Source organism: Rana temporaria, chromosome 4 (assembly GCF_905171775.1).
Source record: "Rana temporaria chromosome 4, aRanTem1.1, whole genome shotgun sequence".
In the NCBI taxonomy this organism is placed as follows: domain Eukaryota; kingdom Metazoa; phylum Chordata; class Amphibia; order Anura; family Ranidae; genus Rana; species Rana temporaria.
This window is the reverse complement of record NC_053492.1, coordinates 288000559-288026798: the sequence shown is the minus strand read 5'-3', so window position 1 is coordinate 288026798 and position 26240 is coordinate 288000559. Positions and strand designations below refer to the sequence as shown.

The window sequence follows — 26240 nt, the reverse complement described above, 5'->3', positions numbered from 1 at the left end:
AGTGGTTGCTTTCAAAAAATTTCCCAGCAACCCCCATTGGCAGACCATAAATTGCGGGTGATGCTACAGCCTGTTGAGCTGCCCTATAATTTCACTCAATATCGCTCATGTTCCTTCTCCTGCGGGCTGCTCAGAAGTCAGAATCGAATACACTGGTCAATTTGCTGTCAGCTCTCCATGCCCTTTCTCCTACTGGTGGCTGTAATTCACTGAAGAATGCAGGACCCCGCCCCCCTCAGTCTCAGGCCAGCCACACCACCTCCTCCCGTGTAGCCCAGAGTCTGCAATGAAGTTCAGGGGGATCTATAGTGCTATGGTGACTGCATGGGGAAAGAACTTTGTGTAATTGTTGCAGTGCTACAGATACCCCTCCAGCATGCAGTCACCATAGTGCTACAGCCCCCATTATTATAGTCAGATTGGGAATTGGAAGACTTTGAAGTACTCTTTAGGAAGGGAGAGGATGGGGATTAGACATAAACAATAGGGCTGACATTAGTGAAAGCAATGATTGGAGTTATTTTAGTTGCTGATGGCAAAGACGGGACATATTTTAGTCTGATAACAGCCATGTGACTTATTGTAGATGCAAATATAGCCAACAAACTGTAAGGCAAGCGTTTTAAGCTCAAATGTCAAGACTTGGGGTGACTATACACTACACAATCTGATTATGCACTCTGCTTTACATCTACCAAAAATTATATACTGTAGTGTAAGTGCCTGCTTATTTTATACAAATGCAATGCACTGGTTAGACATGTCTTCATATTACATTATTTTTTTCTATCATTAGCACCAAAATCAGAATTAGAATACTTAATTGAATTTAATAATTAATTATTAGAGGATCTCCTGAAGAATCATAATCCAAAATATATGTTGAGATACAGCATCCCTTGCTGTCCCTCTCTGCTGTAACACTGGAGTTAATCTATTGCATGCATTTTTGAATTGATGCATATTTTTATTTTTAGCCACATTTTATATTTTTTAATGCAATAAAAGTATACCATATGACATTTTAATATTGTAGTCATTCTTGTTCATTACTGAGGCTATAAACATCCCAAACATCCCACATTTCTTTACCTGTTCTTTTTCACAATTTTGTTTATACTACTACATTTCAAGGCTTATATAAGGTATATTTTACCTTTCACCGTTATAATTCCACAAGACAATCATTCTCCACTGAGCATGATACTACATCCAAATGTAAGATTTTATGTAAATTGTACTTTCCTGGAAGATATATAGTGGCTTGACGATTTATTAAAATGATTATATAATCTTATTAAAAATGTCCATTGCATTTGAAAATGAAAGTGGTTCTTAAGCCCGTAGGTTTTTTACCTGCATTCTCTTCTCTAGAAAAACCTTCAATGTGCTGTTGCCCCCCCCCCCCATACTTGGGGCCTGATCTTGATCATCGATGTGCACAAGTACAGAGGCTATCTCTCTCCTCATTGGTTCAGAGACAGCAGCAGGAGCCAAAGCTCCTGCTGCTGTCAGTCATAGCCAGTGATAAGGAAGTAGGGGCAGCTTGCTATGGGGACACTCAGCTGGAAGGAGGAGCCAGGAATGCCAGCATAGGATCTGAGAAGAGGAGGATTGGGGGTTCTGCGCTGTGCAAAACCATTGCAAAAAGCATATAAGCATGACATATTTCCTATTTAAAAAATAGAACACAACGTTTTACAATCACTGTAATACATTTACATCAAGCTGGATGTTGGGTGATAATAATTCTACAACAGATTCAATGTAATGGATCTTTTTAAATTGTATTGCATCGCGTATTGTCAGATGCTTAGACACAAGGTATACTTCCGAGTTAAATGCATAGCATTGTGCACCAACTTATAATCTCCACTTAACTTTATAATTCTTATTTGTTTCCTATTTTACCTTTCACAGTATTGGCCTTCATATCCTGGAGGGCATTCTGTACATCTGTAATCATTAGTTCCTTGCATGATACATGTGGGGCTGAAACTAGAAAACAATGTCATAGGTTACAAAATGAGAAACATTATTAGTTGTGAGAAAAGTAGAGAAATTATGGCAACATGCTGACATAAGTCAAATCCTTGCATATTTGACTTGACAATGTATTTACTAAAGGAAGGCATAATTTTACTTTATTAAAATGTCACAACATTGCATTTTAATGTACTGCAGCACACTTTGATAAAGTGTAGTGCATCACAACATGATGCATTGCGTATAAATGCAGCATGTCCTACTTTTTTCAGTTCACACCAATGCAGCCCATTGCTGTAAACTGAACTATTATGCATTGGGCTGTCTTCGGCATATAGTGTGGGTGGGTCCTTAGGATGGCATACTCATATACATATTTAAAAATGGTAAGGCAAAACATACTTAAAACAATGCAAGTCAGGCTTAGTTAAAAAAGCCAAACATATTTTCATAAATATCTAACAGAAAATGGAACACCATTTTAGACTGAGAGATATTTATATGATGATAATAATCATCATCATCAACATCAACATGGCACACCAGTGTAGACTGAGAGATATTGATATGATGATAATGATAATAATAACCATTATCATATAAATATATTCACAACAAGCAAACAGTAATGCAAGTAGTAAAAATAGAATTTACATTAAAGTAGCATAACAGCAACAGCAACAGTAAGCTGAAATGCTATAATAGTTGTTTAAAGGGACCATTTATCCCTTAAACATACAGCATTTCTTAGAAAGTTACTTTAGTAATGGTCTAAAAGGGAAAGAATAACTTTAAAAAAACCTGACTTCTTTACTGCTTGCCATTCTTTAGCCATCTGTTGCCATTCACATAACCAAATGGTTAACTTTCAGCCTGGATTTGAAACCTCTCTAATGGCTTTGCCCACATTGAAGGCCAGACACATTCCAAGAAATTGAAAGGATTTCAGTACTCTCGATACTTTTTCAGCCATCACCCAGATTAATAAATGCGTTTGAGAGTATGTTGGGAGAGATTTACTAAGGCCCCTTTCACATGGGCACCTCCACTTAACGAAATCTGCTTGCTCAGCTAAGGATTGCTTTGCTGATGTCTGCTGACCAGGCAGATGACATGTCCCTGTCCACTGCACTGTGCAGAGTGGACACGGACACAGTCCTGCTCTCCTCTATGGGGAGATCAGATCCACCGGATGGTTGAAAAATAGGACCACATTCATCTGTCTTTGATAGACAGGATTGGATCGGACGACAGCGAGTGTCAGAGAGCATGTGTTTGCGGTGGACATATGGTTGTGAAGTCATGACCTGAAGGGCCTAGTATGGGTAGGTGGGGGCCTTATTGCTATTTTTATGCTTTAGTTTTCATTACCGGCATTGTTTCCTGTCAGGAAAACTGCAATGGAGCATACACACGACCGGGATTCCCGGCCAAAAGATCTCATGGCAGTTTTCCTGCGGGGAAAACCGGTCATGTGTACGAGGCATTAGAGACCTTTCCAACTTAATATCCACTGAGTTACTGGGTCTTGAGGAGGGATCACTGGCTAGAGCTTGCACGGTATGCAATTGAGCTACTGGCCTGTCCTGCATCCAGCGTTCTATCTGAATGCACATTCAGTGCCACTGGAGGCTTTGTAACAGATCACAGAGTGGGCCTGTCCACAGACTCAATTGATCGGCTCACCTTCATAAAAATGATTCAGTCTTGGATCACCAGCTACCAAGCAACTGATGCTGATGCAACCGAATAATTGTAATAATTTTACTATACATGCAAAATCCCTTGAAGCTTATGCTGATGCTGAGTGACTATCCTGTTATGCTGAGTGATTATCCTATTCCTCCTCAATGTTCATGTTGATAGCTTCTAAGAATATTTTTGTTTCTGGGCACCACCACCAGTGGCTAAGGCCCAATTTGTCTGCCCCTGTTTAACAGGGGCGAGTAATTATAATTTTTCCTGTAACATTTTGCAGCAGGGCTCGTTCCTGTGCTTAACTAGAGTATCTGTGAGGGGTTGCAGTGTTGTGGCACCACCACCAGTGCCTAAGGCTCAATTTTTCTGCCCCTGTTTAATAGGGGTGTGTAATTACAATTTTGTATGTAATATTTCGCAGCAGGACTCATTCCTGGGCTCAACTAGAGTATCTGTGAGGCTTTACAGTGTTGTGCCACCACCACCACCACTGCCTAAGGCCCAATTTGTATGCCCCTGTTCAACAGTGGCATGTGATTACAATTCTTGATTCAATTTTTCAGAGCAGGGCCCATTCCAGCGCCCACCAAGAGTAACTGTGAGGGCTTGCAGTGTTCTGGTACCACCAACACCTAAGGCCCAATTTTCTGCAGAGTATATAGGGCAGGCCGTATAGTATATACAGGCAGTCCCCTACTTTTAAACATCCGACTTACAAATGACTCCTACTTGCAAACTGAGGGAGACAACAGAAATTGAGAGGAAATATACCCCTAGGAAGGGAAATTCTCTCCTGTGAGTTAATATGGGGAAAAGGTGTCTCCACTGATGCTTTACCACCAATCCTTGTTTCCCTAATAACCCCACATTTTCAAAATCCGATTGTCGTTGGGACAGAAAGTGAGCTAAAATCTTCTAACAGGGGCACAGACAGCAAACCAAATATTACAGGGGTGATAACCCTTCCCTATGCTATCCAAAAAGCTCAAAAATAGATTATTTTGGCTGGAGCTGGACTTAAAAAGATGTACCTGTTCCAAATTATAAACACTCAACCTAAGAACAAACCTACAGTCCCTGTCTTGTTTGGACTGCCTGTATACTTCTGTTCAGAGTATATAGGGCCTGGGGGCCCCACGTCTTTTCTTTTTTTAATTTGGGTGCAGTGTTCCCCTCAATATCCATACAAGACCCAAATGGCCTGGTAATGGGCTGGGGGGGGGGGTACCCATGCCGTTTTTCTCAATAATTTTCATCCATATCGTCAGGGCCCGACATTACATTTTAAATTACTTTTATTGATTTAGAAATGTCATTTTGTGCAGGGACTGTTCTAAACACGTGAAACACACACCACTTTACAGGCATACTATAGACACCCCCAGGACTGCCTGTATATACTATACGGCCTGCCCTATATACTCTGTGACGTAGCAGAGGGTGCGTCAGAGGGTGCCGGGTCACGTGACGGGTGGCCCTGCCTCCCCTATATAAGTAATGTCACAGCTTCAGCGCGTCATTCGCTGGGCTGTGTCCAACGGTGAGAGGAGGTCGGCGATGCTGTGCTCTGGATGGATGGATCTTCTCATCGCTGGAGATCACCCGCACCCATCGCTGGATCCGGACAAAGTTGGAGCAGGAAGCCGGGAACGAGTGGATTATCACCGCAGGAGTTTTTTTCTTTTTTTTTATTAATAAAGGACTTTATTCTACGGTGTGTGTTTTTTTTTTTACAAGAATTTACACTTCCTTCGTGAAATGGTAGGGGTACAGTGTACTCCATTACCATTTCACACAGGGGGGGGGTCAGGATCTGGGGGTCCCCTTTGTTAAAGGGGTCTTCCAGATTCTGATAAGCCTCCCGCCCGCATACCCCCACAACCACTGGGCAAGGGTTGTGGGGATGAGACCCTTGTCCCCATCAACATGGGGACAAGGTGCTTTGGGGGGCACCCCAAAGCACCCTTCCAATGTTGAGGGCATGTGGCCTGGTGCGGTTCAGGAGAGGGGGGCCGCACTCTGTCCCCCCCTCTTTTCTGCGGCCGGCCAGGTCAACGTGCTCGGATAACGGGTCTGGTTATGGAGATTTAGGGGGAACCGCACGTCATTTTTTTTTTTAAATTGACGGCGGGGTTCCCCTTAATATCCATACCAGACCTGAAGGGTCTGGTTATTGAATTTGCGGGGACCGCCACGCATTTTTTTTTCTAAAAGTCTGTGTCCCATTGACTACAATGGGGTTCGGAGTTCGGGTTCGGGTTCCCGAACCCGAACTTTTTTTTTAAAATTCGGGTTCGGACCTGAACACGAAAATCCAGGTGTCCGCTCAACTCTAGTTGTCATATTGTTTTATAGATGCATTTAAAATGATTTTATATTTCTAATTATGGCCTTCTGTAAGTAATTTTTTTTTTATAACTCTTTATTTAATCAGGGCATGCAAATGCATTTATGACATACCACATGAAGATATTTATCTATTCTATTATAAATCACTCATTGTATGACAATAGCCTTGATACATTCAATGAGCTTTTAAGAGAAATTTACCAAGAATAATTAGTCTTCTAATAAATTTAGCCTTGGGTGTTTTCAATTACTGAAAATATTGTAAAAATCAAGGTCTCGCTGATTAAACCTACCCATCTCCATCTATGTGTTGATTAGAAATATGTAGAGACAATGACAAATGCCGACCTATGGAAACAACACTTGTTTTCCAATAATGTACAACACTGGGTGGTTTTTAAATTCAAACTCTATATTTCAAACACATACATTTAAATATAGAGGCCCGGATTCAGAAAGGAGATACGACGGCGTATCTCCGGATACGCCGTCGTAACTCTGAGTGTGCGGGGTCGTAACTATGCGACTAATTCATAGAATTAGTTACGCATAGATTTCCCTAAGATCCGACCGGCGTAAGTGTCTTACGCCGTCGTATCTTAGGCTGCATATTTACGCTGGCCGCTAGGTGGCGCTTCCGTATATTTACGCAAGGAATATGCTAATTAGGTAGATACGCCGATTCAGAAACGTACGTCCGCCCGGCGCATTTTTTTACGTCGTTTGCGTTCGGCTTGTTCCGCCGTAAAGTTACCCCTGCTATATGAGGGGTATCCTATGTTAAGTATGGACGTCGTTCCCGCGTCGAATTTTGAAAATGTTACGTCGTTTGCGTAAGTCGTTCGCGAAAAGGGCTGTACGTAAGTTACATTCACGTCTAAAGCATTGGCAATTTGCGGTGTAATTTCGAGCATGCGCACTGGGATTTTTTCACAAACGCCGCATGCGCCGTTCGTAAAAAACATTGAATACGCAGGGTCACATGTAATTTAAATAAAACACGCCCACATCATCCACCTTTGAATTAGGTGGGCTTACGCCGACACACATACGTTACGCCGCCGTAACATAGGGCGCAAGTTCTTTCTGAATACGGAACTTGTGTCCTAATTTACGGCGGCGTAATGTATCTGCGATACGTTACGCCCGCCGATAGATAGACAATTCTATCTGAATCCGGGCCAGTATGTTTATTGTGGAAATCTCTATAAATCAATGCCCAGATGTTTATACTGTACACCACTTCCATTGATTTAAAGAATTTACTACATTGTAAAATATATCCCCCCCTTTCCTGGCCTGCCAGGCTGTATGCTCAGATAAGGGTATGGATTTTGGAAGGGACCACATGCCATTTTTTTTGGCATGGGGTTCCCCTTAAAATCCATGGATTGGGGGGACCCCTGTGCATTTTTTTAAAAACAATTTAATCGGGCCCACTCTTTAACAACCCATGTACGGCCCAGACTCATGCTTGGGCCAAACTGTTCACCCAACACTAATTTCTGATCACTTTTGGACATATCAGAATGATTTTCTTAATATTACTATTCTCTATTTTACTGTATTGTGATTTTTAAGCTTCTATGATAGGCACAGTAATGTGTATGTGATTTCTGAGATTGCTCTTCCTACATCTGTTTGGTTGTGTAACAAACAATATAGTAAGTGCCGGTTCACACAGGGGCAACATGACTCTGGGCGCGACTTTGCAAGGCGACTTCAGCGCGACTTGGGGTGACTTACAAAGCGACTTTAAGTCACCTCCAGGACAGGCGACTTTGCCAGTGGCCAATCAAACAAATCAGCTCTGTGGGAGGGAGGGTTTTGCCTGAGAAAACTAGTTTCTCTTCCTGTAAAGTTGCTTCAGTTAAGACAGGGGATCCGACTTGGAGATGACTTCCATTGAAATCAATGGGAACAAGTCGCCTAGAAGTCGCCTTGAAGTAGTACAAGAACCTTTTCTGATGTCAGACTTCAGTAGTGTGCATTAAGACAGCTCTCATTCACTTCCATGTAATTTGTCATGTCGCGCGACTTGGGGCGACACAAGTCGCCCCCCAGGTCGCGGTAGTATGAAACGGCTCTAAATGCATGTTGTTGTTGGTCTTGTAAAGTATCCAACTACTATATAAAAATTTCTACCCCCTTATGTTTTACATTTAAATAATTATTTATGTATTATTTATATAAATGCACAATCATTTTTCAAGAAATCACTAAATAGAAAACTTGTTCCCTAACTAAGTAAAGGTACTTTTTTTTATTGACAAAGTGATTGAAAAATCTGTATGACGTCTTCTAAAACTGAGAAGATATCATTGTGAGTCATTTTTATTTAGCTCTAGAAAGCATCTTTCAGGATCTTTGCTAAACGCAGACTCATCTACAACTAACTGATTGCTGCTTGGTGCTTTCCAGGCTGTTCCCCAGTATCAGTACATTCAGCACAGCACATTTACTTACTTAAAAATTAAATCAATAGAGTCTGAATAGGTAATAAAATTACTACTTTGCAAAAATGTAAACAAATTGATCTACAACTCTCAAACTCATTATCCAACACAATTTCAACTCCGTAAAAATAGATCTACAGCTTATAACCATATTGAAGTGCTGAGTGTACAGGAACAAAACACTTTTGAAAATGATAGCTTGAATAAAATTTGCTTAGGGAAAAGTTTACAAGCGAAAATAAATAAGATTATGTTTGTGTACTGTAGCTTATAGTCGGCTTTTGATTAAATGACTTCTCACTCCTCTATATTCTTCAGGTTATCTTATTACAGTTTTACTTAATATTTATAACATCAACCCACAATGTTAAGAAAAAAATCATTACACAACCTCTTGAAAGGTACAATCTGATGACATAATTAACCCCTTCATGCTTATTTAAGCCTTCATGTCGAGGTAACATTTTTAAGGTTCGTTTTTTTTTATTTTTTATAGGCATTCCTATCTACCTGATTTTGCAGGTTTTTTTCAGACTATTAGGTAGATTCAGGTAGGGGCGCGCAAATCTAAGGCGGCGTAGCCTAGTACTGTATTCTCAAAGTACTTGCCTCCTTACTTAGGATGGCGTAGAGTAAATGCGGCGGGCATAAGGGCGCCTAATTCAAATGTGTTGGAGGGGGGTGTGTTTTATGGTAATGAGGCTTGACCTCACGTTTTTGACGTTTTTTTTTACTGCGCATGCACAGGGTGCCTACATTTCCCAGTGTGCATTGCGGCTAAGTACGCCGCACGGGCCTATTGATTTCGACGTGGACGTAAACAACGTAAATCCCGATTTGCGGACGACTTACGCAAACGACGTAACAAATTCGAATCTCGCGGCGGGAACGGCGGCCATACTTTAACATTGTTATTCCACCTAATAGATGGAATAACTTTAGGCCTGCTAATGCCTTACGGAAACGGCGTAAATCTACTGCGGCGGCCGGGCGTACGTTCTTGAATCGGCGTATCATCTCATTTACATATTCTACGCCGACCGCAATGGAAGCGCCACCTAGCGGCCATCCAAAAAATTGCAACCTAAGATAGGACGGCGCAAGCCGTCTTATCTTAGATATGTTTAAGCGTATCTCTGTTTGAGCATACGCTTAAACATAAGTCGGCGTAGATTCTAAGTTAGGTCGGCTTATCTACTGATAAGCCGGCCTAACTCTTACTGAATGAGTCGTTCATCTGGTACATATTGTTTTCATAACTATATTGCATGTGGGTTTATGGCAACTCAAAAAAAAAAAAAAACATTTGCTCAGTTAATTTCCAAAGCATTTTTGGGCCAGATTCACGTAGCCCGGGCGCAACTTAACTTTTCCGATTTAAGTTACACCGCCGCAATTTTTCCAAGTTAGTGCCCGATCCACAAAGCACTTACCTGGAAATTTGCGGCGGTGTATCCTAAATCCGTCCGGCGCAAGGCGGGCCCAATCGAATGGGGCGAGTCCCATTTAAATTAGGCGCGCTCCCGCGCCGGACGTACTGCGCATGCTCCGTCGGGTAAATTACCCGACGTGCATTGCGCTAACTGACGTCGCACCAACGTCATTTGCTTAGACCTTAACGTAAATGGCCTCGCCACCTAGCGGCCGGCCTAGAATTGCATCCTTAAGATCCGACAGTGTAATTCAATTACACCTGTCGGATCTTAGGGCTAGCTATGCGTAACTGATTCTATGAATCAGTCGCATAGTTAGAAACAGAGATACGACGGCGCATCAGTAGATACGCCATCGTATCTCGTTTGTGAATCTGGCACATTATTTTTAATTCATCGGATCTAGCTCACTGAACATCAAATCAGTTGACCAGGATGGCCACTACTGTTTTCCAAAGAAAATGGCTGGCACAGAAGCTGGCATAACATAGATCATACGGTAATGTCCAGTACACTATTTATGCAAGGCATCATTTTCTGATGAAACATAATATCTACATTACAGATAGTTCTGATTCTACTGCATAGTACTTTGGAAGAAATCACAGTCCTCATAGTTCCCTGGTTTCCATGCTTATATAAGCCATGCTTATAGATTTCACCAACAACTCCTGATAAAATCACATTTGTATTACACAAACATATTGTTGCTCTATGGCAGTGTTTCTCAACTCCAGTCCTCAAGGCGCCCCAACAGGTCATGTTTTCAGGATTTCCCTTTAGATGAAATGGCTGTGGCAATTACTAAGGCAGTGAAACTGATCAAATCACCTGTGCAAAATAATGGAAAGCCTGAAAACATGACCTGTTGGGGCGCCTTGAGGGCTGGAGCTGAGAAACACTGTTCTATAGATACAATTATATCTGTATGTTTAAATTTCCATTTACCAAACAACATAAACAGCAGGACAGTGGCTCTGGGGTTAAAGATAGGGAAGATATTCAAAGGGGTGTTTTATGTCTACCCTAATGCATCATATACACGATCGGAATTTCCGACAACAAATGTTCGATGTGAGCTTTTGGTCGGTTATTCTGTGCGTACAGTCCATCGGACATTTGCTGTCGGAATTTACGACAACAAATTTTGAGAGCTGGTTCTGCAAAAGTTCTTGTCGAAAATTTGGATCGTCTGTATGCAATTCCGACGCACAAAAATCCTACGCATGCTCGGAATCATTGAACTTAATTTTTCTCTGCTTGATGTAGTACTGTACGTCACCGCGTTCTTGACGTTTGGAATTTCAGACAACATTTATGTGACCGTGTGTATGCAACACAAGTTTGAGCCAACATTCCGTCGGAAAAAAAATCCACGGTTTTGTTGTTGGAAACGCGGCATTAGTGTCTAGAATTCAATGTCATTCATAATAATAAACACATTTTTTTCCCAAGAATTTTTGGAATATACTTTGTATATTTCATGAGAAAGGCATTGCTTACTCTTATACAATTTAACTTACTTGTTGCTTGCAATGCGTAGGGGACAAGCACATGGTTTGCAGTCATCAGGGAATCCTTTTACGATGCCATAGAAACCCGAAGCACACCTCTCACAGTGATCACCTGTAGTGTTGTGTTTACAGGCCTGAAAATAAAAAGATTCACCTGAATACATGCACAGATCTTATTGCTATTGTTGATAGATCAATATTTAAAGGACAAACTTTATTATCAATAACAGAGGCTGAAATTGCACACAAAACTTTCATAATTCTTAGGCTCCTCTGCACCAACCTTATGTTCCTATATTATACTGTACTTACTATTCCTATGCTATACTCCGGTATCTGTGTTTGCACTTGCAGAATCAGCTTTAACCACTAGCCTTCAAGCGATGTACCGGATTAGAAAGGTGAGATCTCGGTCAGTACTGTGGCTGCAACAATGATCACCATATAATTTTTTAGTGGCAGGGATTCCCTTCAATGTAAAAGTAAACCTAGCAGCTAAGAAGCCTCTGGATTACTTTTACAGGTGAAGGAAAGGGAATTTCTATGTACTGTAGTTTGGTGCCGTTCCACGGGCAGATACAATTATTTACTCAGCTTAACATCATCTTTTATATATTACCAAACATATTATGTTTTTGTGCACTAAAATTCATTAAAGGGGTTGTAAAGGTTTGTTTTTTATTTTCTAAATAGGTTCCTTTAAGCTAGTACATTGTTGGTTCACTTACCTTTTCCTTCAATTTCCATTGTTTTTTTCTTTGTCTGAATTTCTCACTTCCTGTTTCTCCTCATGAAGCTTGCCCCCATCATGAGAGCCCTTCTGGCTGGGGGTTAGTCAGCCAGAACAGCTTACTGAGGAGGAACAAGAAGTGAGAAATTCAGACAAAGAAAAAAAAACATTTAGAAGGGAAAACGAATCGAAAAGGTTAGTGAACCAGCAATGCACTAGCTTAAAGGAACCTATTTAAAAAATAAAAAACACACTTTTACAACCTCTTTAAGGTGTATTTTTTCCTAAAAATTTGCATTTGAAAATCCGCTGCACAAATATCATGTGACATAAAATATGTAACATCAACCATTTTATTCCCTAAGGCCTCTGCTTAATATATATATATATATATATATATATATATATATATATATATATATTTATTTATACATATACTGTTTGGTGGTTCTGAGTGGTTTTCTACTAATAAAATTGATCTTTTTGCATGTAGGAGAGGAATGGCCCCAACTGGAAGTGGTTAAATATGTCAGAGAAACAGAGCCAAGTCACAGTATTTCAAAAGTAAACCTTTATTGCATTTAAGTCAAACTAATCTTGTGGGTAACTTCCACCTACAACATATTCAGATTACTCATGACGGTAAACATTATCATTAAGAACATTGAATTGTTGTCTCATTTATTATACACATAGAAGTGAAGAACGTAGTGAATATTTTTTTCCGTTTTTAGACCATTGTACTGACTGCAAAACTAGACAGCACCAAAGGTATTTCATTGTAGGTTGTATTTAGTGTACTGTAACCCTGCACTAATTTACTATTTGTGGTAGACAATCAGTGTGCTATGGTACCTATTCTCCCAAAGTAACTTCATAGCCATAGTGTATCATACTAGTGCTAGTGTAAAACATTTCTTCATTACTTTTCCTGCTTCCAATTCTGGCTATGGCTCCCATTTCTGTACTAGTTCATCACCATTCCTGTATCCAAGAGAGAGCTGGGACTTTTTTTTTTTTTTAACCTGGGGAGTAACCCCCCCCAAAAGTCACCCCAAAATACATACCAGACCTTAAAGAAGGTTGTAAAGTCTCCAGGTTTTTCACCTTAATGCATTGTATGCATTAAGGTGAAAAACTTTCTGTGCTGCAGCTGCCCCCAGAGCCCCCCTTTTACTTACCTGAGCCCATCCATTCCAGCAATGTGCATAAGCCCAGTGACTCCAGCCGCTGTCTCCATCCTCACTGAATAGACACTGCTGTCAATCAATCCAGTGACATGGGAGCGGGGGGTGGGACCGAGTCCTGCTGTCTGTGCCAATAGATGCAGTAGCGAGACTCGTTAAAAGCAGTTTTCCGTGGGGGCACCTGATGAAGAGGAGAAGCCAGTAGAGCCATCAGGGCAGCCCAGAAGAGGAGGATCAGGACTGCTCTGTGAAAAAGCCCTTTACAATCACTTTAAGGTTGTTTGGTGCCCAGGCACTCCTGTACATACAGCCTCATACCTTTATATCTACAGTGCAGTGTGGGTTCTAAAGCACTGTGTTTCTGACAGCTAGTCTTAGGAGATTAGGTGAGATTTAGTGATGTCCATACTGTGTTGCTTACTTATCTCCTTGCTAAAAGCTCTGACTCCAAAAATATCATTACTGGACTACTTTTTTTAGTTTGTAATTCTGATGCTACTTAATACTGTAACTTGCCAGCCTAGATTGTTATTGGTCATGGCAATGGGTCTATACAAATATTTATTACAATAGGTATTTATGTTTCTTATACTCCAAAACCTTTATTCTCCCTGTCACCTAAGCCATAAAGGGATCTGTAGTTTTACGGTACCTAAACTAATAGTTGACCATGCTCTTTAACAAGGGTATTTACTAGTTTACTATAGAGGTATAATAAAGTAATAAAATGCATTCTAATTAAATCTGCCAACCACAGTATAAAAACATACTTACAGAAAAAGTGTACATTTTGTGCTTTTTAATAGTTTTCATTTTTCTTCTTCTCCTAGTGGGCAGTGGTAAACCCTATAATATGGACTATTCAGAGGCAGGGGTTATGGCTGAAAGTAGACATGTGTTGTAAATCATACCTGACAAACAGAAGTGTTTGAGTCACATATATTACTGTGCCCATTGCATTGACAAGGTACACATGTTCCAAGAGTTGGTCCAGTTCTTTGCGCTGTTGAAACAGGAGCCATCCTGAAGAATCCAGGCAAGCATGCCTAAAGAAGATATAGTACAGATTGAGCAAATTGTTCACTATTCTCAGTTATAGTGATTGAAACAGTAGGTAGTGCTACAGTGTTATTTTTGCTAAACAAATGGGTGGTCCCATATGTATATGTATATATATATATATATATATATATATATATATATATATATATATATATATATATATATATATATATTCATTCATGGGTGAGTTACACTTGTTAGCAAACTTTAATAAACAGATGTCCACATCAAACAGGCTCCATATTCACTGCTCACATAGAAAAATAAGAGAATGTATTGTCCAAAATGTACTTGTAATTCCAAGTGCCAATTGTACAAATCACATAGCGGTAAAGCATTGTTTGGAATGACCACTTTGTCATCGTTTGTATAAATAGAGGAGAGGATCTACTTTGTATATACTGGTTGCGGGCATACATTTATAGTTGTTTCTAGGGGGCGAGAGTGGGTCGTTGGGGGGTTGAAATGGTATTAGATTACATCTGTTTCTTTCACATTAAACTTGACAAAGTACACGGCCGTGAACATACCTTTACTGCTAAAATGTGAATTGTACTATTGGCAGTTTCAAGCAAAGAGCATTTTGGACTAATTTTGGGCCACACTTTCTTCACAATTTCTTCAATCTAAAGGTGTTCTATCAGGTTGAAAACAGGACTTTGTGCAAGCCAGTCAAGTTCCTCCACCCCAAACTCGCTCACCCATGTCTTTATAGACCTTGCTTTGTGCACTGGTCCAAATCATTTGGTGGAGGGGGGATTATGGCAAATGGTTGTTTTTAGGGGTTGGGCTTGACCCCTTAGTTCCAGTGAAAGGAATTATTAAGGGGTCAGCACATTTCATGCTCCCAACTTTGGGGGAACAGTTTGGGGATGGCCCCTACCTGTTCCAGCATGACTGCACATGAGTGCAAGTCCCATAAAGACATGGCTGAGCGATATGAAGCTGTTATACCTGCAAAGGGTGGGCCAACTCAGTCCTTAACCCTACGGACTAAGAATGGGATGTCATCAAAGTTCATGTGCGTGTAAAGGCAGGTGTCCCAATACTTTTGACAATATAGTGTGTGTATATATATATATATATATATATATATATATATATATATATATATATACTGTATATTTGAGTGTGTGTTGATTTTATGAACCTTGTGCATGTCTCATAATTTTACAAAAGTATCACTGGCATTTATTAATTTTATATTGACTGCACATGCTTACTTAATGGAAAAATATACAATATATGTAAATACTATCAGTGTACATATTCTGAATTGCACTACTTTATTCTTGTAAGCATACCTCACATGAAAGTCCGGAGTACCCCACTGGACATTCACATTTCTCTATCAAATTGGCCTTCGGGCTCATGGTAAAAGAAGTTCCCTCTTCTGCCACTTCCAAAAATACCTCAGAAATCCTATTAACATAAAATAAATTAGTTACAAAGTGTTATAGTTCTGTTTCTGCATGAACAAAAAACATAGCACAGGACAAAAAATAGCCTGTTATGCCACAGTAATTATAATATAATATTATTATTATAAAGTGAAAAATATGCAAATGGAAGCAAGCTAGAACGCTTAAAATGTATCTATAGCCCAAACTTTTGATTTGGATAGAGTACGGAAGCCTATTATATTACTGATTTTGGAGGCTACATTCTGGGGACAACCTTTTTACCAGACAGGAAGTGAGGGAAATCTGTCTAACAGCAACACAGATAGAAGTACAAATGCTTGTTTTATGGACATGGTACAACATCTGCCAGCTTTTTATTGTTGCATGTTTCCTTGTTGATTTTCCCTAATTTTCTGTCGTCCCACTACTATATCACTACACCTTTTGCCCATTATATCCAAAACGAAAAAAGTTTGGTGTACTTTAATGCTCGTTAAGACATGGTTATCATAAATGAATGACATAGTGGGTCTAAGAGGGCAAAACTGGCCTTACAACTGACTACTCACCATTTGCCTTTTCCAACTCCACGGTTATTTTTTTTATTTACTAGACCCCATTATGTTTTTAGCCTGAGGCCTCATACACACGACCGTTTTCCTCAACAGAATCCATCAAGAAACTTGGTGGCAGAGCTTTTTCGCCGAGGAAACCGGTCGTGTGTATGTTTTTCATCCAGGAAACTGTTGAGGAACTTGACGAGGAAAAAAGAGAACAAGTTCTCTTTTTCCTCGACGGGAGTACCAATTTCCTCATCGTGTTCCTCGTCGGGCTGGTTTTCGACGAGAAACACGATCGTGTGTATGCTAAGAAACCCGCGCATGCTCAGAATAAAGTATGAGACGGGAGCGCACCTTCTGTAAAAGTAGCGTTTGTAATGGAGATAACACATTTTTCACGCTGCAACAGACTTAAAAGTGCAAATAGTCTCTTACCAAACTTTTACTTAACACGCAGTAACAAGAGATTAGCAAAAGCAGCCCCAAGGGTTGTGCCAGTGGAATTGAACTTCCCCTGCCATTGTAGGTGTTGTACGTCACCGCGTTTGAGAACGAGGAGATTTTGTCTTGACCGTGTGTATGCAAAGCAAGCTCCTCGACAAGCCTAACAAGGAACTCGTCGAGGAAAACAATGTGTCTTTTCCGACGAGTTCCTCGGTCGTGTGTACGAGGCCTCACTCTGGTCAAAATTGTATATTTGTAGGTTTTTTATTGAGTGGGTGGGTCTGTGGTCCAGTTAGAGAGGTTTCCCCTATTTTCCTATCTGTGACACTTTGTCATATTCTGACATCCAGGATATCAGGGAGACAGAATCAAGAAAAACTTTCACAACGGTAACAATCAAAACCTTACAAAAGTTTAAACCCTTTCCCATTTTACAAATTATATGTTTTTATTGTTGTTTCTGTTTTTTTATTATTATTATTATACGGGATTTATATAGTGCCAACAGTTTGTTACAATACAATTCTATACAGGAGGAATCAGAGGGCCCTGCTTATTAAAGCTTATAATCTATATTTTGTAATGTCTAGCAAACCATTTTCCCCCAGTGTTAACATGCCAATGATTATGGACATACTGTACATTTATAGATACTGTATAGTAAAGCATTGCCTTTTTAGATGTTGACACCCATGCTAGACTGGACAGTCAGATCTTGGACCTTGCAGGAGATTCAAGAGACTACACTGCAGTTAAGCAATACAGCCCATTTGAGGACCCATCATACCCTGAGACTGGACAATGATGGGGCATCACAGGATATGATGGGTTCTGAAACTGCCGTGTAGTCTCTTGAGTCTCTTGAGAGGTCCAATATCTGACTGTCCAGTCTAGCATGGGTGTCTAGATCGACAACTAAAAAAGGTATTGGAAGTGGCATTGGAAACCTTTGCTGGTACCAGTCATTTCCTCCTCTGTCTCCTTTTTACTCATATGAAAAGAACCTTGTGCCGGCCTATCCTGTTACTTGAGGTCGTAGCTTTAAAGTAGAAAGATTGTCATTCACTTTGAGTATTTTCTTTGTATTGGATATATTATTAGGACTTTGGCATGATTGCCAATCATCATTGGCTGTTTGTTTGACTTGTATACTTTGAGAAAGCAATACTTCTATGTGATATATACACTAAAATTCATGCAAATGTATTCAAGGAGTTTGAATTCACCTACAAGATGCAATAGAAAGAGCAATAAAAAACAGAATTGTTTGCTCTATATTTTTTCTTTAGTTGGAAGACCACACTGATTTAACCAGCTTTTTACCAGATCAATACAACAAACAGAAACTGATTAAACATGTCAAGGGCAGCAGGACAATTGAGCACATGTAGCTTGGGAATTAAGAGTATAATGGCCCTACCGTCATTACCGTGAGCATTTGATGCTTAACTGAGTTCTACAGATTCCCTGGATAGGCTAGACATTATGTCCAGTTGAATGCACTGATGCGGTTTTCGTAAAGAATGAAATCTACCAAAAGAAATGGTACTAAAGGGCCTCTAGTTGGGAAAAACACAGTTTCCTTAGACAATTTCTATACCACATGGGACAAATGCATATAGATAAAATATACATATTTATTCAGTGTGATGTTCAAGCTTTTCAGAAGCAAATCTCCATGCATTTAATGAAAAATCTCTCTTCGTCATCTTCAAAACTTGAGGAAATAGTTTATGTACAGCACACTATTTACAACCAGAGATGTACATTTACATGATAATAAACTGTGGGAGCACAGAGCTACTTGTTGCTTGTCTGTGAGGCTTTTCGAGAGCAAGCAACAACTTGCTGTCTGCACAGTAAAGGTCTTTGGGGATTCAGCCCAACTCGTTCCTAGTCAGTGTATGAAATTTTAAATAATTTCAAGCAAAATGAAGAGCATACTTGCTGCCTGAGCTGATGTAATATATTATCGCTTTATGTTCGCTTCAAAAACAATGCACTGTCTTGGAATTATATTGAGACACAAAATAGAAATGATAGATGGGCAGGAAAGCACAATTCTGTATGAATGCATAAATCACCAGCATACTTATGTAAGAGAAAATGGAAAACATTTCTGCTAGTTTGTGATTAATATAACATTTGTACTGATTTATTATCTGGAGATGTACATTTTTATTGCCTTGTGCTGGTTTTCAGTAAAGTAGTTAAAATTTATCCATGAGCAACCACTCCCTTGTGTAATTTACTATGCATATACTTTCTGGATGTGTTATTAAGATCACTTGTGTGGTTATCAAACTCTAAGGTAAGGACACTGTCCCTGCAGGGAGGTTAACAATACAACATCCATCCATCATAATTTAATATGAAGGTATTGTGTTTGTTTCAAGAACATGAAATTGTATGCATTTTTTTTTCATTTTTTCCTTCGTTACAATGATATGATGTATGTTAAGATTCTTTATGTTATGTGAAAATGTCAAACAACAAGACTTACACATTCATACTATTTTTTGTCTGTTGTGACAATTGCTCATCAAGGTAGAATTGTTAATAGGATTGCTAGCATTGATATGGCTAGCACCCCAATACTTTACCTAAAGTTCAGCACCAAAATGGTGGCCAAAAACATTTTATTATTGCAATCCTCCATTCTATGGGCACCAATAGACCACAGTAGATTGGCCCCAAGCCAATGAAGAAATAGAACTAGGTTATGTTCAACAGTTTTTAAGCTAATTGGTACATACATTGATGTGAATGTTTTATGTATCACCCATGCAAACTTAGACCCTTTGGGGAACTCCACACTAAACATCATATTTCCAAAAACCTCTTTTACTCTTATCTTCAGTTTAAGCATTTTTTCTCCACCCTCTCTCCATCACTAGCTTTAGACCGCCAAACCAAATTTGAATACGTAGCTACAACTTATTACATGAGATGCTTCCGGCTACCAAAAACCTTCACCTATATATACGTAAGTGGGCCCAAGTTTTCCAATGCTCTATCTCCATGAAATCTTGGGAGAGAATATGGGAGTTAACTTCTAAATCCTCTAGATGTGTGAGATATTGGGAGAACGCATACAAAGTTTTGATGTACTGGTACAGGGCACCTGAGGTGATCCATACCGCCAACCCTACTTTACCTAATTCCTGTTGGAGGTGTGGTCGAGACAAAGTTTCTCAATTTCACTTACTATGGACATGTCCTAACCTCCAGCCTTTTTTGGCTGTATGGTCAGTCCATGCTTCAAAAAGATCCACAATGCCTATTTGACTGATGACCCCATCCACTACCCTCTGGGGTTACCATTTTCACGCATGTCTAAACAATCACAGAAGTTGGCCAATAATGTCTTAAATTGGAGTTCCACCGAAAAAAGAAAAAAGAAAAGTCAGCAGCTACAAAAAGTGTAGCTGTTGACTTTTAATAATCGGACACTCATCTGTCCCACGCTCCAGCGACGCGGGCATAAAAAGCCCTGCTTTTCTCCCCCTTCTCTCCACGGCGCCAGCATTCATACTGTTGGGGCCCGGCTGTGGCTTTACAGCCAGGCACGCACTGCGCTTGCACAAGTCACGATGTGCGCTGTGAACGGCTGGGCAATCTTCTGGGACGTGTCCCAGAAGATTGCAAGGAGGGAGGGGGAGAGGCGAACTTCCTTCTGGCGCCGCGGAGCCCCGGGAGGAAGTGGGAGCTGAATGCCTCTAAAAAGAGGGTATCCGCTCCCCCCCAAAAAAATTACGTGCCAAATGTGGCCTGTCAGAGGGTCACCATCACTTATAGCGGAAGTTCCATTTTTGGGTGAAACTCCACTTTAACAGCAGCTAGAAGGACCATCTCTAGGTGCTGTTTTCCACTTCTCCCCCATCTCATAGTCAACTCTTATGCCGCATGCACACAATTGGAATTTCCAACAACAAATGTTTTATGTGAGCTTTTGGTTGGATTTTCTGACCGTGTGTATTCTCCATTGGACATTTTCTGTCGGAATTTCCGACAACAAATGTTTGAGAGCTGGTTCTCAATGTTTCCGACAACAAAACTTCTTGTCGGAAATTTGATCGTCTGTATGCAATTCCGACGCACAAAAATCCTACACATGCTCAGAATCAATTTGACGCATTGCTCAGAATCATTGAACTTAATTAAATAAGATGGTGTGCAATTATAGTATTTTGAATCTGTGTCTCTTTGTCTGCAAGACAATAGGCTTAAGTTGACTGAATCTGGTGGTGCATATAAACTCTCTGTTGTCTAAAGGTAGAAAGAAGTGTATGCCCCTATGCACTGTACTTCAGGGAAATATTACAACTTTGGAGACACAAATTTGCATGGGATGAAGGAACTGTATTTTTAACTTTTTCTATACAGATTTGACATAGAATGAGAAAAAGTATCCTGTAGTGGGCAAATTAAAACAGAGGATGAATTTCTAGGTAGGGCATCTGACACCATGGTAGGGCTTTATAATACTGTATGTGCCTACACCTAACTTATGTTTGGCTTTTACCTATTGTTTTAGTGAATCTACAACATACAGCTAAATGCCCATAGACACTTCTAGCAAGCTTGGCATAAAAAACAGGGATTCTTACTACCCATGTGTTATGTGTTCAAATTGGCCAATCGCACCAAAGTAACATCCCTATGGGCAGTCCTTTTTTTAGCAAAATGATAAACACTTACATGAGTGTATTACATTTAAATGACCATAAACGGACAAGATTGAGGGATAGCTACAGAATTGTATCTGGTCAAAGATCTGCACTACAATAGAACTCAAAAATATGTGTGGTTTTAAACAAATTTGATTACACATTTTTGAACTTGATGCCTCTAAGTTTTATAAATGCCACGTCAAAAAAATAGTAGGAATTTCTAGAAACACATTGATAGATAACCCCTCCTAGTTCAAGACTTTAAGGCCTCATACACACGATAGGTTAACCAGAGGACAACAGTCTGATGGACCATTTTCATTGGTCAAAACCGATTGTGTGTGGGCCCCATAGGTTATTTAACCATAGGTTAAAAAAAAGCCAACTTGCTTTAAATTTAACCGATGGATTCCTAACCGATAGGTCAAAACCGATCGTTAGTAGGCACGACCATCGGTTAAAAATCCACGCATGCTCAGAATCATGTCGACACATGCTTGGAAGCATTGAACTTCATTTTTTTCAGCACGTCGTTGTGTTTTACGTCACCGCGTTCTGACGCGATCGGTTATTTAACCCATGGTGTGTAGGCGTGACGGACCATCAGTCAGCTTCATCGGTTAACCTATGACAACGGTCCTTCAGACCTTTCTCATCGGATGGACTGATCGTGTGTACGAGGCTTAACAAGTCCATACATTATTACTATCTTTTGCTTACCTGCTTTGCCTTAATACTCGGCCATAAGATGCCTTAATTAGAATGTATTGTATATCGTAAAGGACATCCATGAAATCTTGACGGGTAACAGGTCTTCCATCCATATTTTTCCACTCAAACTGAAACACAATGGGTTATAAGCAATGATTATTTTAATTATACATTATATATAACAAGCAGAGAACATAAATTCAGGGAAAAAAAAGAAAGAAGTTACCTCTGTCATGTCAATATCATGTCTAGTCAGCTGACCATTTTGGGGATCAGGCATGTTTCTTACAATTATCCTTTGGTTTGCAGAGGATCCACCTCTAATAATTACTTGAGGTTCATAGGCTGAAGGTCCAGTTTCTTCTCTGGCTTCAAAGTAGATTGTATATTTCAACTTCCCTCCATAAGCTGTCAACTTCAATGTGAAGGAAAATATTTAGGCTTAACTCCAGACAATTATATTAAAAGAAATAACATTCAACTAAATCTATTTTTCATAGAGCTAAAATGAATATCTAAATTTGTTCTGATATTGCCTTCATGAAATTCTATGAAAGAACAGGTCGATGCCGTAAGCAAATCACTGCCCTTCTGTTTTCACAGTGCTGTCGGTCAACAGTATGAACATCCATAAGGCCCCATTCACACTTGCAAATGAGGTAGTTACACCTATCTGTGGGTGGAAGCCTCTCTGAAAGCACTTGGAGGCTGAAGCCTAGGTTCACACTGCTGCAAATTCAAAATCGCGGTAAAATGCGCAAATTTACCACGATTTCGCGGCTGCGATTTTGCCACGATTTTTCCGCGATTTTGGCCGCAATTTAATGTAAATCGCGGCCCGAAATCGCAAAAAGTAGTACAGGAACTACTTTTTGAAATCGCAGATGCGGCGTCGCACTGATTAGGACAGTGCCATTGCCGACAATTGCCGCCGATTTGAGATGCGATTTGACATGTCAAATCGCATCTCAAATCGTTCCAAATCGTACCCAGTGTGAACCAGGGCTAAAGCCCTCAAAGCTAATTGTGGCCACTTGCTCATGGAGCAATTACCTGTGAATAATTAGCCCTGATTAGCTGTGGGAATAGTTAGCCTCCCATTGCTTTCAAAGGGGATTCAACCTGCAACTAATCTACTGGATTCCCTGCTGGATTTCCTGCTTGTAATCACTTACAGCCTCATTCCCAAATGTGAATTGAGCCTAAAGTAAGTCAGAGCAGTGATGACTCCATCAGTGCACCACTTTTTACTGGTCTTTTGTTTAGAAGGTTTGGAGACCCCTGACTTAAAATATTTAGAATTTTTTGTCATTTTAACTTGCTTAAAAATCCTTACATGCTCTCCGTGCTTTGCAATGTTTAGGGGGGCTGTTTAACATAAATAACTCTGTTTGTTCACAGTTCTTCATTATCAGCCTATTTTAAAATGATGGGCGAGCTGGAGCAGTGCTATCCTGGGTGGACATCGTATGACATCCTCCAGGTGCATGTCTCGCGTGAGCCCAAGGGGCCACACATCGACATGATCAATCACACACTGTGTCCAGAAGACAGATTGTTGCACTGGGCCGGGTACCATGTGATCATTGTAAGCAATCACAGCAATCACATGTCAATAGTACACAATAGATTTCATTCATAGCCATTCATTGTGTACTATTGTGATCTCTGTGATTGGTCACAGTGATCACATGATACTGGGACCACAAATAGAGATTTATTTTGGTGGTATTTGATCATCTCTGAGGTTTTTATTTTTTGCACTGTAAACAAAAAAAGAGCGACAATTTTGAAAAAAAAAATATATATATATATCTTTTTACTTTTTGCTACAATAAAAATCCCCCACATTTAAAAAAAAAAAAATCTTCATCAGTTTAGGCCAATATATATTCTTCTACATATTTTTGGAAAAAAATATTGCAATAAGCGTATATTGATTGGTTTGCGCAAAAGTTATAGCATCTACAAACTATGGGAAAGATTGATGGCATTTGTATTATTTATTTATTTTTTACTAGTAATGGTGGTGATATTTTTAGCAGTACTGCGACATTGCGAAGCACAGATCGGACACTTTGGACATTTTTTTGGGACTATTGGCAATTATACAGCGATCAGTGCTATAAATTTCTGTGTAAATGTCATTGACAGGGAATGGGTTAATACTAGGGGGCAATCAAGGGGTTAACTGTGTGTTCCCTCAGTGTGTTCCAACTGTGTGGGGAATGGATTGACTGGATTGTTTTTCCTACTTAGTAGGAACAAACAATATGTTTCCTTTTCCCTCTCGCTCGTGCACGCAATCCTGCATAGCCAGTGGCGATTGTGGCATCGGGCTCCCTGCCATGCAGCATGCTCCTCCGGTGGCATACGCACCCTCTGGATGGCCAAAATAGAGAAGGACGTACCTGTATGGGATTTCGCCCAGGAGAGCCATTCTGCCACAGTATATCTGTGTGAGCTGGTCGGGAACCGGTTAAAATTTATACCAGACCTGACGGGTTCTGAACATTCCAGATTAAAATATAAATCAACCAAATGTGTGATAAAAGTTGTTCCTACACTTCACTGTACTACAGTAGTGTTCTTTTATACTAGACAGCTTTGTTTCAAGTTCAAGTTCAAGCGGCTCATCAATATATTAAACACATTCCATTCTTAGTTTTACTGAGCCGACTACACTAAAATTGCCTTTGTCTGTTTTCCTCTTCTTTAAAGTGGTTGTAAAGGCAAAAGGTTTTATTTAGCTTAATGTATTCCATGCATTAGCATAAAAAGCCTTCTGTGTGCAGCAGTCCCCCTCAGCCCCCCTAATACTTACCTGAGCCTCATCTCGATCCAGCCATGTTGCATAAGAGACTCGGCTGCCCAGGACTCTCCATCCCTCTCCCTTCCTCTCCCTCATTGGCTGAGACAGCAAAGAAGTGCCATTGGCTCCCACTGCTGTCAAGCAAAATCAGTGAGCCATTGAGGAGAGGGTGGGGCCGGGCCGGTGCACAGGGAGCTGCGGCTCAGCTCGGGTGCCCCCATAGCAAGCTCCTTGCTGTAGGGGCACTCAACAAGAAGGAAGGGCCAGGAGCACCGAAGAGGGACCCGAGAAGAGAAGGATCTGGACTGCTCTGTGTAAAACCACCGATAAAGTGTTAAAGTGATACTAAAGTCTTGTTTTTTTTTGTTAAAATTAACAAACATGTTATACTTACATAACATGTTTGTTATTTTTAACAAAAAAAAAGAGACTTTAGTATGACTTTAACATTAATCACTGATGAAACTAATAAAATAACGGTCTTTTTTTTTAATGCACATTTGACGTAATTAATGGCATTTTAAACCTATTAGGAAAATAAAACATAAAACAAAAAGAAAATGCATATTCTATGCAAGTAAAATTACTACTGTAAATACATTTTCAATTAATTTAAAACTTGATATGATTCACCCCCAAAAGAGCAGTTGGTTACTGCGTCTTGAACAAGAAAAAAATTGTTATATTCTTTCTTACTAAAAACGTGCATGAATACATTTTTTTCTTTTTGCTTGTACTCTTTCACCTGCCCTCCAAAATACCAAGTATATATATATATATATATATATATAAAAAAACAAAAACAAATGTGATATTTGGAAAATATCATATTTAATTTACCTTCCGACCTTCAAATTGTTGAGGCAGTTTCCAATAAAATGGTTCTGAATGTAAGTCTTGCTTTACTTGATCAATAAATGCTATGATTTCTGGATGTTGGAAAAATACCCCTTTTGTGGTTCGATGCTGCAGGGTGAAGTCTGTTAGTTCGAGTACGGTCTGATCAGGCTTCAGTGACAACTAGAAAACCAATAACAGGAACAATGTTTTTTTTTTTAATAACAAAACAAACCTCAGAAAGAAAATCATAAATGTTTTACAACTTCAACCAATATACATGTTTGGAATTCAGTGCAGCACAGAATAGTTTGTCAAATCATCCTTTACTGCAACCAAAGCTTTATTTTTCTTTTAACTTGATTGCTTCTTGTCATGCGTACAA

The 26240-nt window shown here is 39.8% G+C and overlaps 1 protein-coding gene across 1 annotated transcript in view; it reads right to left on the bottom strand.

Moving 5' to 3' along the window:
* LAMA2 (laminin subunit alpha 2) overlaps positions 1-26240 on the bottom strand; it is a 1029834-nt gene that overhangs the window by 308125 nt on the left and 695469 nt on the right. Inside the window, 7 exon segments of the mRNA XM_040350410.1 lie at positions 1912-1998; positions 11446-11570; positions 14265-14399; positions 15720-15837; positions 22216-22334; positions 22433-22621; positions 25859-26038. Coding sequence (XP_040206344.1) covers positions 1912-1998; positions 11446-11570; positions 14265-14399; positions 15720-15837; positions 22216-22334; positions 22433-22621; positions 25859-26038 — 953 coding nt within the window.